Raw genomic sequence first — 21,094 nt, forward strand, 5'->3', positions numbered from 1 at the left:
CGAAATCATATACATAAACAAATGCCAGAACATTTACCTAAAGGATAATAAACATCATGTTGATACATTGCCAGTTAAGTTAATTGATGCGTCTCAGTCGCTAAAGTTATTGTTAATTCATATATATGTGTCAGGTGATGATTTATATGTTCAAAGTATACGTAGCTATGCCTTTCGAAAAGTTCTACATGTTTATTGTGTTAACAAGGACCGACAGCCCGATATTAACCATTATTGTTATTTATAAATAAATGTTATTGTACTGTACTGTAAAATAAAATTTAAAAATTCACAGAACACATTTCCATGGTGAATTATGCTCCGCTGCTCCATTTGTGCGTTATTACAGTGATAGGAAGGACTGTGGCCTCGCCTCTGGAGGACCCGACTCTGAAGGAAGCATCCTTCCTTAGTAGGATCCTACTAAGGAAGGATGCTTGACATAGGGATACAGCCAGGGTTTCAATATGGCCTCCTAGAGGTCATGTGACAAATTAAAGCATTGCTAGTGGTTCTCTATACTCTTCCCTCTTTTTTTTAAAGTATGCATCACTCAAAAACATGCATTGTAGAAATTTGACAGACAAAAAATGGGCACCTGCCAGAGGGCAACACTGTACCATAGAGGGTTAAATTAAATAACATGCTAAAATGATTCGTCATCACGCTTCGGTTTCATGAAACAAAAGTTAGTTAACAATAGTTTGTAATGCTTTCCAATGAAATAGGAGGCGCTGACGAAAAACACAAGGGGTCTAAAACTCCGGGTCTGCAGACAGTGTGACGGATCAGGAGCGTCATTGAGGCGCCGAACAGCCGCAGTCAGATCCTGCGTTTTCCTCCCGCAGTCCGGCATCAGAAGGGTTAATACTGGAGGGAGGGAGGGGCTCGAACCAGCCTCCTGTCTGGACACTACACACACTCTCTGTGTTTAAACAGGACATTTCATCTGCTGCCAGCCTCGCGCTCTCCAGGTATTTATTATAACGTCTTATTTATGTTTTTAGTCGTTTGTGTCGCTGTTTTCTGGTGTTTAATGACTTTAGAAAGCTGCCGAACCTGAACCATGAACTAACTAACTAACTAACGGGACCGAGAGGCTGATCCTCTGCTGAGACCAGCGACACATACAGGACAGAAAGTACTAATCAGAGTACAGGTCATGAAGTACTACAGTTATCAGAGTACAGGTAATAAAGTACTACAGTAATCAGCCTTAGAGTACAGGTAATAAAGTACTACAGTAATCAGAGTACAGGTCATGAAGTACTACAGTAATCAGACTCAGAGTACAGGTCATGAAGTACTACAGTAATCAGAGTACAGGTAATAAAGTACTACAGTAATCACTCTCAGAGTACAGGTCATGAAGTACTACAGTAATCAGAGTACAGGTAATAAAGTACTACAGTAATCAGACTCAGAATACAGGTCATAAAGTACTACAGTAATCAGAGTACAGGTCATGAAGTACTACAGTAATCAGAGTACAGGTAATAAAGTACTACAGTAATCAGAGTACAGGTCATGAAGTACTACAGTAATCAGAGTACAGGATATAAAGTACTACAGTAATCAGACTCAGAATACAGGTAAAGTACTACAGTGATCAGAGTACAGGTAATAAAGTACTACAGTGATCAGAGTACAGGTAATAAAGTACTACAGTAATCAGAATCAGAATACAGGTAAAGTACTACAGTGATCAGAGTACAGGTCATGAAGTATTCAATCAATCAATCAAACAAACGGTATTAGCGCTTTTCATACATATAAATGCAACTCAAAGTGCTTTACAAAAGATTATTACAGTAATCAGAGTACAGGATATAAAGTATTACAGTAATCAGACTCAGAATACAGGTCATAAAGTACTACAGTAATCAGAGAACAGGTCATGAAGTACTACAGTGATCAGAGTACAGGATATAAAGTACTACAGTAATCAGAGTACAGGATATAAAGTACTACAGTAATCAGACTCAGAATACAGGTCATAAAGTACTACAGTGATCAGAGTACAGGTAATAAAGTACTACAGTAATCAGGGTACAGGATATAAAGTACTACAGTGATCAGAGTACAGGTAATAAAGTACTACAGTAATCAGAGTACAGGATATAAAGTTCTACAGTAATCAGAGTACAGGTAATAAAGTACTACAGTAATCAGAGTACAGGATATAAAGTACTACAGTAATCAGAGTACAGGATATAAAGTACTAATGTAATCAGAGTACTGGATATAAAGTACTACAGTAATCAGAGTACAGTCAAAGTTTTATCAGCAAAGCAGCAAAATGACTCATTTAGAAGATTCTCCCCTTTCACTTAAATATGTTAAATATCAGACCTAGAATTATTTTGTATAATATTTTAGATTATTATTGATGCATTTATATTAACTCAATTTAACACAAAGAGACAAACAACCCCTGAGAAATATTCACAGCCATGATTATATTTTCAAAAAGTGATACATTATATATATATTCTATTGCTTCTTATTTTTCCATTATACATGTATATTTATTATTATCATATTTTAGTTCCAGGCAATTACATTTATATAAGTATTTTTATTGGTCTTATATTTTGTTATATTTTATTGCATTATTTATGTATTATTTAGTTATTATTAATGCATTTCAGTTCCACTGAATGTGTAAAATTAAATGTACAATGACTTTTGTTTTTCTTTAATATATATTTTTGGATAATTCTTATAATTTCTAATTGTATTGTTTTATTATATTTTTTATATTTACTGTTTTTTAACTGCTATTTTTTTTAAAATTCCATCTTATATTTTGTAATTATATTGTATTTAAATGTGTTTTTGTATTTCTATTTTTGACATTTTATTGCTTGATATATATTAATAAATATCAATGTTAATAATAATAATACCGTATATGTATATGTATATGTATATATATATATATATATATATACTTTTAATTTTAACTACTCTCTATTACTCTCTATACTATTTATATATTTACCTTTGCTTTTATTATTTTATTTTTATTTATTTGCTTACTATATATTGCTTTAGATTTTACTTTTTCTGTTTTTCTAACAGAGCCACAAAACGAACACATAGAAAAGAAAAAAGAGTAAAAATAGAAGCAGGATGAGCACAGAGAGACTCAGAGAGACTAAAAATAAGAGACAAAAAATGACTAAAATTAGATGAAAACCATCACAAAGACGTCTGAAAGCAGAATCTGGGACTCTGAGTACCTCGTCTGCTGAGACAGACACACTAAGAGGACGTGTGTGTGTGTGTGTGTGTGTGTGTGTGTGTGTGTGTGTCTACAGAAGAAGATGCAGCTGATGATGATGATGATGATGATGTGAGCTCAGCGTAGTGATGGACGACCTGTTTGCCGCGGCGCTGGCCGTCTTCCAGCTGTGGGTGTTCGTGGTGCTGGTCCTCATCATGCTGCCCGCCATGTTCGGCCTGTCGCTAGGGGTAACCGGGGTCTACATCCAGGTCCTGGTCCGGATCCTGGAGGTAATCAGAGTTCACAGAGTCTTACTCAACATGTTGAGCAGCGAGGAAACGTGTCAGAGGTCCCGTCTCTAATAACTGTGTGTGTGTGTGTGTGTGTGTGTCTGTGTGTGTGTGTGTGTGTGTGTGTGTGTGTGTGTGTGTGTGTGCAGTGGGCCACGCTGCGGATCCAGAGAGGCCGGCAGCAGCTGCCCAGCGTGCCGGTCCCGCTGCCCAACGGTGAGGAAACAACACACATCCTCCTCTTCATCATATCTGAGCTTCATCGGGACAAAATTAATGATTGATGTTTAATTATGATCAACAACAACATGGAACGACTCAACAAACACACTAGAAAGGGAAAAAAACATAAATTTTTTTATTATAACACATGAAAAAGTTAAATAAAAAGAAATATTACAAGATTTTAAAAAATAGATATAAACTACAAATTATTTTAGCTACCAAAAATACATGTTTTTAATTGTTGTGTAAATTAAAAGAAATCATAAATATTAAAATATTATAAATAAAAAAATAAAAAAAAATAGATACAAACTCAAATATTTTTTGCTAACCAAAAAAATGTATATTGATACCTTTAAAAAAACAACATTAATTCAAGTAACAATCTAAAACATATTCTGGAGCAACATGTTTGAAAAAAATGTTTAAAATAAATAATAATATTATTATTAATAAAAAAGGCATATTTAAAAGACACATGAATTAATAATATTAATATAAGATGACATAATAATGTGACAAATCATCAAACAACCCATTGATAGGGAAAAAACATATAAACAAATATAATCAACTATAACACAAGAAAAAGTTAAATTAAAAGAAATTACAAATATTAAAAGATTTAAAAAAAATAGCTATAAACTACAAATAATTTAAGTTAACAAAAAAATTGAATATTGATATTTCTAAAAAAAAATAATTTAATTCAAGTAACAATTTAAAACATATTCCAGAACAACACCCACCCCTCTAGAAATGAAAAAACCCCCACATAATTTAAAATAATTCATAATATTAATAATAACATATATATTTTGTAAATATATTGTATTTAAATGTGTTTTTATTTTTCAAATTCTTTTAAATTATAATTTGAAAAAATATACTAACTACAAATAACTTTAGCTAACAAAAATGTTAAATTTAAATTAATGTACAATTTAAAACATATTCTGGAGCAACACCCACCCCACTAGACATAAAAAACCCCCACATAAAATAAATAGTAATTATAATTAATGTTTAAAGAAACACATGAATTAAAAATATCAAAAGATAACAGATACATTTTTAAAATTGCCAATTAATCAAATTTAATAAAATAATTATATTTAATCAAATGATTATTTTCAGCATCAAATCATAATAATCACATAATAATTTTAGAAACTTTTAAGTCATTTTAAATAATTATTTTTAAATTATTTTAATTAATTTGACTATTTTTTCCATTACATTTTCAATATAATTAATAGTTTTTCATACATTTTCTTTTAAAGTTCAGGTAATTTAAGTTATAAAAAGTTTTGTCATTATAGTAATCTTTTAACCAAAAATGTCAAAGATTTGCTGCAAACACTTCTAATCACTGCTATTATTTATTTTTTTAAATGTATTTATTAATTTATGTATTTATTTGTAGTTTAATGTGATTCATTTCCACGTTGTTGAACCAGAGGAGCTGTCTTTGTGTTTATACTCCCGTTAAATATAATTAATTAAATAATTCCATAATAAGCAAACAGTAACATAATAAACAGTGACTTGCAGCCACTGTGTGTTCAGGCTTTAAATTCAGATAAAGTAAAGAAATAAACGTTTTAACAGACTGAGAATGTGGAACAGCAGCTGAAACTTCCTGCTGGTTTCAGGACGCCGCGTGTCTCGATGTGTGAGCGAGGTCATGTGACATCGTGTATGTGTGTGTGTGTGTGTGTGTGTGTGTGTGTGTGTGTGTGTGTGTGTCAGGATGCAGCATGAGAAACACATGTTCGTCTCAGGATGATGATGCAACAGCTGATTACATAACGGCAGTCAAACAGCAGCAGAGTTCACTGGTGTGTGTGTGTGTGTGTGTGTGTGTTTAACTAGCTGCAGTCTGGCTCTCATTACACACTAATGCAGACTGAATACAAGTGAACGTGAAGTATTGTGACCCAAACAGGACCTGCAGGGACAATGCTGCTTTTTACTGCAGATGGGTGGGTCTTTTATTTTGAAAAAAAAGCATTGTTCAGGGTTTGTTAAGACACATTTTCCTCTCAGACTTTTATTCTACGAAACTACTCTTTTCTAAAAAAAAAAAAAAAAGAAGAAGAAGCAGAAGAAAATTCCTGTGACCCCCATGATGGGGTTTTAGTTTGAAAAACAGCATTATTCAGGCTTTGGGCTTTTATTTTGAACAACAGCATTGTTCAGGGTTTTCTGTTAAGAGACCTTTCCTATTGTGGGCTTTCATTTTGAAAAATAGCATTGTTCAGTACTTCCTTCTAAGACACAGATCCCATTGTGGGCTTTTATTTTTGAAAAATAGCAATGTTCAGTGTTTCCTGTTAGGAAACAGATCCCATTGTGGGCTTTTATTTTGAAAAAAACAAAACAAAACAGCATTGTTCAGGGTTCCCTGTTAAAACACATATACCATTGGGGGCTTTTATTTTGAAAAACAGCATTATTTAGGGTTTTCTGTTGAATCATGTGAGCGCTGGCTCAGCCTCAGAGTCAGCTGTTCATCACCTCTTTTCTTGTTGATTTTTCATTGTTTTCTATGGGACATATTAATGAAAACGGAAAAAAGTTCCACAAAAGATGATTTAGCCTACATTCCTGATTATTCTGCATGTTTTCATGTATCTTTTTTGAATGAATGAAGTACTGAAAATCCAGCAGAAGATGAATGATCATAATAATAATAATAATAATATTAACAATAATAATAATAACTATTATTATTATAACAATATTATAACAATAATAAGTATACAATTATTTTTATTATTATGATAAATAATAATAATAATAATAATAATAAATATGGTGTTGCACACAGCAGCAGACGAGCTGAGGGTGAAGAACCCTGCAGGGTAAATAAAGCAGCAGGTGAAGGGTTAAAGTTCCTGTTCTGTTGTAACATAACGCTGCAGCTCACTTTAATCTCATTACAGACTTCACTTCATACAGACGACATGTGGAAACTCTACAAGCTTTGCATCATTAATAACCTGTAAGCAGCTAGTTATGATCAATAGTTAATGAGTGAGGTGCTGCACAGAATGTCCCGACATGTTCACACTTTACATTTACTTTATTTGGACTCTTTCATAATTTCTGCTGCAACAGTTCTCTGTGAATAAATAAACTTTTATCTCATGTTAGTTGTGTAAACAGACGTTTGGATTGAAACTGTAACTGGTAACTAAGAGGTAAAGTTTAAATCCTAATAAAAAATAAATAAATAAAATCAGAAGAAAAATATTAGAAAAAAAACACAATTTTTCACTTGAATAATATTTACATTCTGAAAGTAAAAACAAGAAAAACAACTAAATATATTTCATGCAAATGAGTGGATTAAATATTATATCTTATATAATATTAATTAAATGTGATATACACTATCTATAAATATATATTATATTGTATTCTTCCCTAAATATAACAATAATTTTACAGTAAATGACAGCTGCAACAATTATTGCATTTTACATAAAAATGCAAAATGTTTTCTGTTTCCAGGTTCTCAAAAGGGAAGATTTAAAAAAAGTATTATTATTGTTTCACATTTTTCAGTAAATGATATTTTCTTGTCAGAGAAAAAGAGAAATTTAATGAATGTTGAGCTACTTTTGATGTTTATTTAATGTATTTATTTGCTTATTATTTATTTAGGTATTTATTCATCAACTGTTTAAATAAAAAATAATGAAAATAATGAATATGTTGCTGCCATATTTTTAAAATATTAAATTATTTAAATTAACAAAAAAGTAAATATTAATGCATATTTTTCAAATTGCCCATTAATCAAATTTCATTATCTAATAATCATTTTAGTAACATTGGTGATTTTTAAATTAATTTGACTAATTTTATTGACATAAATATCTTTTGAATAGCTTTAGTTAGTTATCGTTTTTTAAAGCACTCTCGTTTTTAATTGTATTACATGTTCAATGATTTTTCAATTCTAGATTTTTTAAATTTCCATTAGTTTCATTATATATATGTGTGACATATATATAATGTGTAGCATAATATGTGTACTATATATAATATGTGTAATTTATATAATGTCTAGTATAATATGTGTAATATATATATATATATATATTCTGACCCGGCCGTGGCCTCCCTCTGTGTGTCCCAGGGATTATCGAGCGGGCGGGCGGCTCCATGGAGGAGGAGCTTGGCCAGTTTTCTCTCAGCGACGTCTTCTACTTCTACAAGCGAGGGCTGGAGAGCATCGTGGACGACCAGGTGACGCAGCGCTTCTCCTCCGAGGAGCTCGCCTCCTGGAACCTCCTCACCCGGACCAACCAGAACTTCCGCTACATCAGCCTGCGCCTCACCGTCATCTGGGGCCTCGGCGTCCTCGTACGCTATTGCGTCCTCTTCCCCCTCAGGTCAGTCCGGCAGCCTCGGCCTCATAAAGAGGATGAATCAGGTTTACTACAGCCTGGTTGTTGTTTCCTATAAATGTGGTTACCATGACGGCCTCATTACGTCTAAAGCAGGGGTAGGCAACCTGAGGCTCCGGGCTCTTCAGGCCAGCTGCAGTGGCTCCCTGTGCTGTGAAAATTATATACAGTGGCCCTAATTTATCAAACGAGCGTAGAAACGAGCGCAGATCTGAGCGTATATTTTGTCTTACAACATGGTTCACGTGTGATTTATCAAACCATCGTATCTCTCCAATCACAGCGTGAGAATGACCAAAGGGCGCAATATGGCCAAAAAGAGGATCCCCCCCCCCCCTAAAGTCAGCTTTATTAGCAAAGTGCACCGTAACAAATAACAATAGGAGCAAAATAGACATATTACAGAAATATGCAGCGACTGAGTTCATGAAATAAAAGTACTTATAGTTGTAAACTCAAACAAATTCAGTGAATATTTTATATTTAGAGCACGGACTTAAAGTTTTCACAGCTTTTTGGTTGAAGGAGGTAAAAAATGTTTTAAAGTAAGTTTTAATTCCAAAAGAACAGGAATTTCATGGAGGCAGGAAGTGAAACAATGAGGTCCAACAGCTCCGACACAACAGCATAAAAAGTGAAAAGGAAGGAAATCAGTGCCGCTGTCAGCAGAGTAGCAGTGGACCATTAAACTATTTCATTTATACATTGTGATATATAAAGCCTTATAGCCTATATTATATCCAAATATTTCTATTATTATGATGAAGAGATATTATTCATTTATTTTAAATCATGTAGCCTAAACATGCTTTGGTTTGTCACCATTAAAAACAAAACATAGCAGAGTTTTATTAGCTCCAGGCATCAATTACAATAGTCTAAGATCAATCTTCCGACTCAGACGTGTGGACTTCACGCTGACTCAAACCTGCGTACACAAACTGAGACCAGATGTGAGATCTGATCGTACCCTCCGCTCACGTCCAAATTGATAAATGTCAAGCCTTGCGTAGAAATGAGCTTAAGGCCACTTTACGCTCACTTTCTGTCGTACGCTCTTTTGATAAATGAGGGCCAAGGAAACAGTTATTTCTTTACATTTTAGGTCAACTAAAATGTGCATCATGGCTTACGAAAGTCTACGGCCTGGCATCTTAATCTCTAAATTAGTAGTTTTCATTTTTCCTCGCTAGGCAAGCTTTCAATTCCAAATCTCCTGAGATATTTCTTTGCTGTCCAGCCCCCCATTTGCACTTTGATCTTTGCTGCATTCTGACAAAATCATATTAATAAATGCTCATTATGACCTATTAGTAATGTTGGTAAGCTAATTTACACTTAGTCGGCTTTGTTTGGCTCAAAATAAGGTTTGCTGCTCAAATGCAGACATTTTTTCTTTTTTTTTTTGGCAACTATGGCTCTTTTGTTAGTAAAGGTTGCAGAGCCCTGATCTAAAATGAAGCTTTATGCAGACGACTCTGCCTTGTCAGTACCAGAACAGATACCAGAGAACTACAGGAAATCTTTAGTAGAGAGATGTCTCCAGACCACAAACTAACTCTAACTCTGCTAAGGAACAGTGATACAAGGAAATATTATATACAAAAACCCAAGGTGCACCAAAACCAAAATGTATAATGTGAGCTCTTAAAACACGTTCCTCGGGTCAAACCAGATGTCTGATTTCCTTATAAATGAATGGGATAAAATTCAATCCTATGACTCCTCTAAACTTTCCAAATGGATGAACATTGATGGACAACAGTACAGACAGAAGACAGTTGTGATGCAGTAGATTAACCCTTCACCTCCTGTTGTGTTTCTGCAGGATCACGCTGGCGATCATCGGCCTGACGTGGCTCGTTATCGGGACGGTTCTGGTGGGATTGATGCCTGACAGCAGGTAAACAAACCCGGAAACTAAACTCAGAAACAGCTCCATAAAGCTAATATCAATATTTTATTTAATATGTATAATTGAATATATAGTATAATATGTATAAAATATATAATGTGTGGTTGTATGAATATAAATATGCATATAAAGTGTAGTATATTTATATTATATATAATATGTATAATATAATGTGTAATATTATATATGTAATATGTGTAGTATAATATATATAACTTACAAAAAGTGTAAACTATTAATGTGTAGTATGTGTAATATATATATAATGTGTAGTACAATGTGTAATATATCCTGTGTATGTGACTTCTTCAGTGTGAAGAACTGGCTGAATGAGCTGGTAATAATAATAATAATAAATTCAATATGTATAATATATATAACGTGTAGTATAATATGGGTAATATATATGTGTAGTATATGTGCAGTATAAAATGTGAAATATATGTGTCGTATACTATGTGTAATATATATGTGATGTGTAGTATATATATGTGTAATATATATAATGTGTAGTATAATATGTGTAATATATATAATGTGTAGTATAAGACGTGTAATATATATGATGTATAGTATAATATGTGTAATATATATAATGTGTAGTATAATATGTGTAATATATATAATTTGTAGTATAATATGTGTAATATATATAATGTGCAGTATAAAATGTGTGGTATATATGATGTGTAGTATAAGATGTGTAATATATATGTAGTATAAAATGTGAAATATATAATGTGTCGTATATTATGTGTAATATATATAGTGTGAAGTATAATATGTGTAATATATATAATGTGTAGTATATATATAATATGTGTAATATTTATAATATATATAATGTCATCTATATCCTGTGTGTGCTTCTCAGTGTGAAGAATTGGCTGAGCGAGTTGGTCCACCTGACGTGTTGGAGGATCTGCGCCCGCGGACTGTCCGCCACCGTCAGCTACCACAACAGGTCGGTTGTTGCATGTGGTTAATTTACCTCTGAGGTCACAGCCGAGCGCCATCAGGTCGTGACAGCATCACGTGTTTTCCCTCCACAGAGAGAACAAACCTCAGAAAGGAGGAATATGTGTCGCCAACCACACCACGCCCATCGACGTGGTGATCCTCGCCAACGACGGCTGCTACGCCATGGTGAGTGATGTCATCATCAGAGGGGTCGCCAGCTGTTGGCGTGCGGTGATGTCACTGCTCTGTGTGGTGATGTCACTGCTCTGTGTCCTCAGGTGGGTCAGATCCACGGTGGGCTGATGGGCGTCATCCAGAGGTCCATGGTCCGCTCGTGTCCTCATGTATGGTTCGAGAGGTCCGAGATGAAAGACCGGCACACCGTGACCAGCAGGTGAGACAGGAAGCACACCTACAGGCAGCTTTTCAAAATAAGAGCACATTGAAGTGTCAGCAGAATAAACACACAGGAAGCTTTATTGTCCTTTATAATAATAATAATTCCAGACTCCTTATTTTAAGATCAGAGATAAATATCAGTGATGATGGAATAGTGGCATTAGAATGAGCGAGAGGCCACAAAATTTAGGATTTTACGGCTACATTTTTCTACCTACTTTCCCCCACCTGTCCTCTACTGTCCACACCTGTCCTCTACTATCCTCACCTGTCCTCTACGGTCCCCACATGTCCTCAGCTGTCCTCTACTATCCTCACCTGTCCTCTACTGTCCTCACATGTCCCCAGCTGTCCTCTATTGTCCTCAGCTGTCCTCTACTGTCCCCACCTGTCCACTACTGTCCCTAGCTGTACTCTACGGTCCCCACCTGTCCTCTACTGTCCCCACCTGTCCACTACTGTCCCTAGCTGTACTCTACCGTCCCCACCTGTCCTCTACTGTCCTCACCTGTCCACTACTGTCCCTAGCTGTACTCTACGGTCCCCACCTGTCCTCTACTGTCCCCGGCTGTCCTCTATTGTCCTCAGCTGTCCTCTACTGTCCCCACCTGTCCACTACTGTCCCTAGCTGTACTCTACCGTCCCCACCTGTCCTCTACTGTCCCCACCTGTCCACTACTGTCCCTAGCTGTACTCTACCGTCCCCACCTGTCCTCTACTGTCCTCACCTGTCCACTACTGTCCCTAGCTGTACTCTACCGTCCCCACCTGTCCTCTACTGTCCTCACCTGTCCACTACTGTCCCTAGCTGTACTCTACTGTCCCCACCTGTAGTCCCCTGTCCTCTACCGTCTTCAGCTGTCCTCTACTGTCCCCACCAGTCCTTACCTGTCCTCTACTTTCCTCTACTATCCCCACCTGTCCTCTACTGTCCTCTACTGTCCTCTAGAAAATGTAAATAAATAAATGAATAAAATAAATTATAATATTAACAAATAAGCCGTCATCTAGGATTTTTTTTTCTACCTACTTTCCTCCTTTTTTCCTCAGACTGAAGCTGTCTGACTGTAATACAGAGAAATAAACTGCTCCCACTTTAACTGGGAATTCTTGGAGGTAACTGGGAAAAATGATGAATAAAACCTGTTTACTGAATGAAGCTGTTGTGTTGCAGGCTGAGAGCTCACGTCGCAGCCAAAACCAAACTTCCCATCCTGATATTTCCTGAAGGTCAGACCGGATAATCACATGATGTGATGCTGGTTTCATGCTTTCATGGTTTCATGGTTTAATAACTTCTGCTCTGTTTTAATAGGAACCTGCGTCAACAACACGTCCGTCATGATGTTTAAGAAGGGAAGCTTCGAGATTGGAGGGACCATCTACCCCGTTGCAATCAAGGTGCTTTAACTCTCTTATAAAACTAAACTAAAATAAATACTTGTTACACTTTAATCCCGCGTGCTGATTAGGGTGTGAACAATAAACCGATGCGACCGGATATTGGGTTTAACAAGTGAGAGATATGGCTGCGTCAGTAGCAGCCTCCTCAATCGATACAAATCAGCCATGAACTCCTAGATGAATCAGTTGTAGAGTCATGGATCGGTTGTAGAGTCATGGATCGGTTGTAGAGTCAGGGATCGGTTGTAGAGTCAGGGATCGGTTGTAGAGTCAGGGATCGGTTGTAGAGTCAGGGATCAGTTGTAGAGTCATGGGTTGGTTGTAGAGTCATGGATCGTTGTAGAGTCATGGATCGGTTGTAGAGTCATGGGTTGGTTGTAGAGTCAGGGATCGGTTGTAGAGTCAGGGATCGGTTGTAGAGTCAGGGATCAGTTGTAGAGTCATGGGTTGGTTGTAGAGTCATGGGTTGGTTGTAGAGTCATGGATCGGTTGTAGAGTCATGGGTTGGTTGTAGAGTCAGGGATCGGTTGTAGAGTCATGGGTTGGTTGTAGAGTCAGGGATCGGTTGTAGAGTCATGGATCGTTGTAGAGTCATGGGTTGGTTGTAGAGTCAGGGATCGGTTGTAGAGTCATGGGTTGGTTGTAGAGTCAGGGATCGGTTGTAGAGTCATGGATCGTTGTAGAGTCATGGGTTGGTTGTAGAGTCAGGGATCGGTTATAGAGTCATGGGTTGGTTGTAGAGTCATGGATCGGTTGTAGAGTCATGGGTTGGTTGTAGAGTCAGGGATCGGTTGTAGAGTCATGGGTTGGTTGTAGAGTCAGGGATCGGTTGTAGAGTCATGGGTTGGTTGTAGAGTCAGGGATCGGTTGTAGAGTCATGGATCGGTTGTAGAGTCATGGATCGGTTGTAGAGTCATGGGTTGGTCGTAGAGTCATGGGTTGGTTGTAGAGTCAGGGATCGGTTGTAGAGTCATGGGTTGGTTGTAGAGTCATGGGTTGGTTGTAGAGTCATGGATCGGTTGTAGAGTCATGGGTTGGTTGTAGAGTCATGGATCGGTTGTAGAGTCATGGATCGGTTGTAGAGTCATGGGTTGGTTGTAGAGTCATGGATCGTTGTAGAGTCATAGATCGTTGTAGAGTCATGGGTTGGTTGTAGAGTCATGGATCGGTTGTAGAGTCATGGGTTGGTTGTAGAGTCAGGGATCGGTTGTAGAGTCATGGGTTGGTTGTAGAGTCAGGGATCGGTTGTAGAGTCATGGATCGTTGTAGAGTCATGGGTTGGTTGTAGAGTCAGGGATCGGTTATAGAGTCATGGGTTGGTTGTAGAGTCATGGGTTGGTTGTAGAGTCATGGGTTGGTTGTAGAGTCAGGGATCGGTTGTAGAGTCATGGGTTGGTTGTAGAGTCAGGGATCGGTTGTAGAGTCATGGGTTGGTTGTAGAGTCAGGGATCGGTTGTAGAGTCATGGATCGGTCGTAGAGTCATGGATCGGTTGTAGAGTCATGGATCGGTTGTAGAGTCATGGGTTGGTCGTAGAGTCATGGGTTGGTTGTAGAGTCAGGGATCGGTTGTAGAGTCATGGGTTGGTTGTAGAGTCATGGGTTGGTTGTAGAGTCATGGATCGGTTGTAGAGTCATGGATCGGTTGTAGAGTCATGGGTTGGTTGTAGAGTCATGGATCGTTGTAGAGTCATAGATCGTTGTAGAGTCATGGATCGGTTGTAGAGTCATGGATCGGTTGTAGAGTCATAGATCGGTTGTAGAGTCAGGGATCGGTTGTAGAGTCATGGATCGGTTGTAGAGTCATAGAGCGGGTATCTAAAACAACGCGAGAGCTGAAGCTGCCTTCAAAACGTTTTTTTGCACACCTCCATGGCTCTCTCCGGTGTCTCCCAAGTCTCTTATTTCGCATCCCCGCTGCCCTCACATGCATCTTAGTCCCGCCCACTGGGGATGCATGGAGAGACGCAAGGAAGCGAAGCGAGGAGAGAGGAAACGTTTTAAGAGACATGAAACGTCCTTCTGAAGCGTCATGTGAAGCCACGTCCTTTTCTAATGACGGCGGCAGCGGATCGCAGCTGGATCAGCTGTCAGTCGGCATTAACAGCTGGAGACATGCACTAATAATAAAGAGTTTTCTCTGTTTAACAAACAGCTGCACATGAATAACAACCTGCATTCTGTATTTTTACTGTGAACTGTGTCCTGCTCAGGGGCACGGGAATTACTTTTTATTATATTACTTTTTTTATTATTATTTGCGTCTGCATATATATATGCACACATATATATATTTATATATATATATAAATGTGTGTGTGTGTGTGTCTGATGTGTGTGTGTGTGTCAGTACGACGCTCGCTTCGGGGACGCCTTCTGGAACAGTGCCAAGTTCAACATGGTCAGCTACCTGCTGAGGATGATGACCAGCTGGGCCATCGTGGTCAACGTGTGGTACCTGCCGCCCATGACCATACAGGTAGACACCTACCTGTCCCCACCTGTCCTCTAGGAAATCTAAATAAATTAATGAATAAAATAAATAATAATAATTTCTAATAACCTAATAATAATAATAATAACAACAAATAACCTGTCATCTAGGAAATTCAAATAAATAAATAAAATAAATAATGAAATAAAATAATAATAGGAAAAATGATCTATAATCTAGGTAATTTAAATAAATAAATAATTACAAATAACCTGTCATCATTTTTTTTAATGTATTATTTATACTGAATATTAGGTAGATATATTAATATTTTGGAAATAAAAACACTAAAATAATTAATTAAAAATAATAATAACATAGAATTAGCCTGAAATAATAAAAAGAAGATTTGGAGGTTTCTTTAAAAAAGAGACCTTCAAATCCTCTCAGCTCCTCTCCTCTTCTCTTCAGTCATAGTTTGCATTTTAGTATTTTCACTAATGAACTGGAACAGAGTTTTATCAGCTGACCGCAGATGATGTCACATGAATAATCACGCTGAGCTTCAGAATCAGACTCGTGACAGAAGAAGTGAAACTAAAGTTGGACTTCAGTGACTAAAAACATCCTGCAGACTCAACAAGTTACCATTGGTTTGAACTTTCTGACAGTTGCTGTTATAAAGTGACCAAAACTCGTGTTAAATGTTGATATTTGTGTCAGAGTATCTTTATTCTCCATTTGTCATTTAAAATAAAGCATTTGCACTAACCAGATTATGTTAAAAACATTCAATTCTGCTCCTCAGAGACACTGTGAAGACATGATTGGTTCTGCTGAGACCAACGGTCATGTGACAAATATTCACTGAGAATCTGTTTACACAGAGCAGAGAGGAGAGGACAGGAGAGGCTGTTTACACAGAGCAGAGAGGAGAGGACAGGAGAGGCTGGAAATGATACTACAATATGTGGAGAAAACTGTTTTTACAACATTCAGGACACTTGAAAAATGTTTATATAGAAATTCTGTTTTTCTGATTTCTGTCATTCTAACTGTGTTATTCTGCACAAAGACATGTTTGAGTTGTTCCCACTTCTAGCCATAATTGTGCTTTGGATAAAAGCGTCAACCATATAAAAGTCTAGAACTGTAACTGTACTGTGTGTGTGTGTGTGTGTGTGTGTGTGTGTGTGCGCGCTGTGTGTGTGTGAGCAGGACGGTGAGGATGCAGCTCAGTTTGCTAACAGAGTGAAATCTGCGATCGCTCATCAGGGCGGCCTGCTGGACCTGGCCTGGTGAGTCCTCACACTGTGATCCACTACAGCAGCTCCTTCTCTCTAATAGTACAAATAACTCGACTTCACACCTTCAGATTAAGTGTAATACAGACACCAAACTCTTTATATATAAATAATATAAAACAGATAAAATAAAACACACGGAGAGACTCTTCTCAGAATATTTGATGTTTTTGTCCGTCTTGCACCTCAAAGCATTGTGACACGATTGTGGTGCAACAAGGGAAGAAGCAGCTGCAGAAATATAATTCACAGCTAAGAAAACAACAAAACTCTGACAAAAGTGGTGATGGAAAGTCAAAGACGGCAGCATTTTAACACAAGATCAACGTTATTGATCCCCCAGAGGAAACATCTGATTGTTTGAGCAGCACAAGGACACTAATTCATGCAGAAAAATAGAGAAACCAAAAACAGTAATACGATGGATATAAAATTAAAATAGAATAAAAAAGAAACTTTACAAGACCATATGGAGGCAAAATACAAAGTAAAGTGACAGTAGTGTGATTAATAGCAGCAGAGTTACTTCATTTTAAATAAAATAACTTGGAAATAGAAAAGGCAATAAATAAATTATAAAGTATGGGATATGAGATATTATAAAATGAGAAATAGTAATATAACAATGTATATATATATATGCAATCCTGCTGCATCTGATCACCAATCCTTCATGTCTCTGTCTGGAGTTAGTGGCGCCCTCTGGTGGCCATAGTGATTCGGAGTATAAAGCACAAAGAGTCAGTTGGGGAGGGAGGGAGGGAGGGGAGGAGGACGGGTCAAACAAACCAGGACTTTCACCAGGAGACGGAAAAAAAGACACTAAATGACAATTTTTTTTTCAAAAAGACGTTAAAATTACCAATGAAAGATACAAAACGATCAAAAAGACGTTAAATGACCAGAAAAGACACACAAGATGTGATTGATCTGTAACTTTATACCCCTGTCTTTATATAAATAACCTCAATAAACAATGAATAAAAACTCCTTGAAGCTGCTTTCAGTGCATCTCACAGAGCAGTTTGTGTGTTTCAGGGACGGAGGACTGAAGAGAGGGAAGGTGAAGGACTCGTTCAAAGAGGAGCAGCAGAAACAGTACAGCAGCATCATCACTGGACACAACGGACACGACCAGGCCGATCAATAACCAGGCTGATCAACAACCAGGCCGATCAATAACCAGGCTGATCAATAACCAGGCTGATCAATAACCAGGCCGATCAATAACCTGGCTGATCAATAACCAGGCTGATCAATAACCAGGCTGATCAGTAACCAGACTGATCAATAACCAGACTGATCAATAACCAGGCTGACCAATAACCAGGCTGATCAGTAACCAGGCTGATCAGTAACCAGACTGATCAATAACCAGGCTGACCAATAACCAGGCTGACCAATAACCAGGCCGATCAGTAACCAGACTGATCAATAACCAGGGTGACCAATAACCAGGCCGATCGGTAACCAGACTGATCAATAACCAGGCTGACCAATAACCAGGCCGATCAGTAACCAGACTGATCAATAACCAGGCTGATCAGTAACCAGACTGATCAACAACCAGGCTGATCAATAACCAGGCTGACCAATAACCAGGCCGATCAATAACCAGACTGATCAAAAACCAGGCCGATCAATAACCAGGCTGATCAATAACCAGGCTGATGAATAACCAGACTGACCAATAAACAGGCTGATCAATAACCAGATTGACCAATAAACAGGCTGATCAATAACCAGGCTGACCAATAATGACATTGATCAATAACCAGGCTGACCAATAACCAGGCTGATCAATAACCAGGCTGACCAATAATGAGACTGATCAATAACCAGGCTGATCAATAACCAGGCTGACCAATAATGACATTGATCAATAACCAGGCTGACCAATAACCAGGCTGATCAATAACCAGGCTGACCAATAATGAGACTGATCAATAACCAGGCTGATCAATAACCAGGCTGACCAGTAATGAGATTGATCAATAACCAGGCTGACCAATAATGAGACTGATCAATAACCAGGCTGATCAATAACCAGGCTGACCAATAATGACATTGATCAATAACCAGGCTGACCAATAACCAGGCTGATCAATAACCAGGCTGACCAATAATAAGACTGATCAATAACCAGGCTGATCAATAACCAGGCTGACCAGTAATGAGATTGATCAATAACCAGGCTGACCAATAATGAGGCTGATCAGCAATCAATCTGACTTGTATCTTCTTTCAGACTCTTTTGAGCTCTCTAAGTCTTATTTTACTGTTTTTAAACTGGATGCTTTGTCCTGATAAACCTTAAAGACGAGTGTTACGGTCCTGGAAACTCCTGGAAACCTAATGAGACGTCCTGGAACATGTTTTTACAGACACACGAACCTCAGAGTGAACTTAGTGATTATAAAAAAACAAATCTGAGGTTTAATGTGTTGATAAGAGACCAACAGACTGTGTGTGTGTGTGTGTGTGTGTGTGTGTGTGTGGTGTGTTTCCAGCAGCAGGTGGCGCTGTCTGACAACACAATAATCGTGTTCTTCCATTTCTGCTCCTGCAGACTCAAACAGCTGTTTATTATTATTATTATTATTATTACTGTTCAAGGATAATGAGTAAATTAGTTATATTATTATTATTACTGTTTAAGGCTAATGAATGAATGAATGAATGAATTATACTATTATTATTATTAATATTATTATTATCATGAGTACAATCTGTGTGAGAATCTCCGATGTTTTATATTTTCTGTTGCTGCTGTTTCCTGTTTCTGAATCTCTGTGAAAACCAAAATACATATCTGCATAAACATTTATATTCACTTCACCTTTGTTTGTTTCATTGTAAACATATTATGTTTACTTTATTCAGTTACATAAGTCAAAATGCCACAAACAGTCAGTCAAGATTTAATTAAAATGAGTAAAGATAATATCGAATGTGACGTTTATATATATTTCTTGTGAGGAGAGTATTTCTGAGTTGAAGCCCGATAGTAGTTATTTTTCTGCCTATGTTTAATTATATTTGTATTGAGGAATAATTAAAGTATTTCTGATTATATATATACATATATATAATATATATATATATATATGTATATATATATATATATATATATTCATATATATATATATGGTCACACAATACTATTTGACCTGACCACTGATTGCTATTATTAATAAATAGGCATTTCTATATATTGTTATTATTAATAATAAAAGGTGTCCCACTGCTGATTGATGGAAGAGCAGAGAGCAGGAAGAGGAGGAGCAGAGAGGAGTAGTGAGGAGCAGAGAGAAGGAGAGAGGAGAAGCAGAGAGGAGGAGGAGGAGGAGCAGCCTGTGAGCTGCACAGCGGAGCGGAGGCGCGACATGTTTACTGTGACGGCGCTTTAATAAAGAAAGCAGCGAGTGTGAAATAGCTCAGAGTTATTGTTGCACACACACACACACACACACACACACAGTCACACACACACACACACACACACTAGCAGGATGTGAATCATTAATGGGATCAGCTGCTCTGTAACCTGATTGTTGAGGTGGATTGTTGGCACCGTTCACTGTGATGTGTGTGTCTGCACATCTTTATAACCACTTTAATGTGATTCACATAGATTTCAGAGCGACATCATAAAGCCCCGCCCCCAGGACGCACACACACACACACACACACACACACTGATCTGATGTGCTGCAGATTCACTGAGTGAACATGAAACATTCAGATGATCATTAAACTCTCTGAGAGAAAGCTGACCGACAGTCCAACCTGAGGCTTTAAATACAGCAGGAGGAGGAGAGAGGAGTTGAGAGGAGAGAGGAGGAGAGGAGAGGAGAGGAGGGGAGGAGGAGGAGAGGAGGCAGCTCATAGATCGATACAGAGGACACACACTCCTCATCCTCTCAGATTTGCAGCATTCATTATCTTACTAAACATATTTATTATCTCAAGAAATATTTTTCACATAAATGTTATAAAAACATATTTAAAATATTCATTAACTTAAAAAAAATATTTAATATATATTAATTATCTTAAGAAACATATTTCATATATAATTATATTTTATATTCATGCTGCACTGTGCAACTGTTTTCATATAAACTTTTGTTTACGTAGGTATTTTGTTGAATTGTGCCCATATTTCTTTCATAGTAATTTCTATATATTTTGTTACATTTTTACACAATTATTTAGATTAATTTATCATTATTTTCTTATGTTTAGATGTATTTTATACGCTCATATATAACACCCATATGTTATTTATTATTTATATTGAAAGTTTTATTTTATTGTCATTAATTTAGGCTTATAGACAGTATATGTATATATATTTTCACGTGATATGTTTTTCTTATTTTGTCAATATTAATTTTCTTTTCTGGAGATTAATTATTTATTATGATAAAAACGTCAGCAAAAAAAGCAGATGGCCGACATTTTTATAGATCGTCCTCAGTCCGATCCTACATATTCCTGAAGTCTGGAACG

The 21,094-nt window shown here is 36.9% G+C and overlaps 1 protein-coding gene across 2 annotated transcripts; it reads left to right on the top strand.

Annotated features, from left to right (window-relative positions):
* Nucleotides 1-893: 893 nt before the first annotated feature.
* gpat3 (glycerol-3-phosphate acyltransferase 3) lies at nucleotides 894-19,635 on the top strand. Of its 2 annotated transcripts, XM_059358423.1 has the most exons (14): nucleotides 894-974; nucleotides 3,324-3,519; nucleotides 3,669-3,735; nucleotides 7,895-8,150; nucleotides 9,994-10,068; nucleotides 10,955-11,044; nucleotides 11,133-11,226; nucleotides 11,319-11,434; nucleotides 12,614-12,669; nucleotides 12,755-12,840; nucleotides 15,192-15,320; nucleotides 16,494-16,573; nucleotides 17,618-17,733; nucleotides 18,214-19,635. In XM_059358423.1, exons 2-13 carry the CDS (start codon nucleotides 3,376-3,378, stop codon nucleotides 17,727-17,729), a joined length of 1,305 nt encoding a protein of 434 aa, XP_059214406.1. In that variant the 5' UTR covers nucleotides 894-974; nucleotides 3,324-3,375; the 3' UTR covers nucleotides 17,730-17,733; nucleotides 18,214-19,635. The 2 variants fall into 2 exon arrangements, with proteins under 2 accessions (XP_059214406.1, XP_059214405.1); XM_059358422.1 differs by lacking the exon at nucleotides 18,214-19,635 and having other exon boundaries at nucleotides 17,618-17,802.
* The last annotated feature ends 1,459 nt before the right edge of the window (nucleotides 19,636-21,094 follow it).

This window comes from Centropristis striata, chromosome 19, assembly GCF_030273125.1.
Source record: "Centropristis striata isolate RG_2023a ecotype Rhode Island chromosome 19, C.striata_1.0, whole genome shotgun sequence".
Lineage (NCBI taxonomy): Eukaryota > Metazoa > Chordata > Actinopteri > Perciformes > Serranidae > Centropristis > Centropristis striata.

What these genes read in the sequence shown, in the direction of transcription:
- gpat3 (XM_059358423.1), top strand. Translation starts at nt 3,376, where the DNA reads ATGGACGACCTGTTTGCCGCGGCGCTGGCCGTCTTCCAGCTGTGGGTG. An exon ending in TCCTGGTCCGGATCCTGGAG is followed by an intron (nt 3,520 to 3,668) that starts GTAATCAGAGTT and finishes GTGTGTGTGCAG; the next exon opens with TGGGCCACGCTGCGGATCCA. An exon ending in GCCGGTCCCGCTGCCCAACG is followed by an intron (nt 3,736 to 7,894) that starts GTGAGGAAACAA and finishes TGTGTGTCCCAG; the next exon opens with GGATTATCGAGCGGGCGGGC.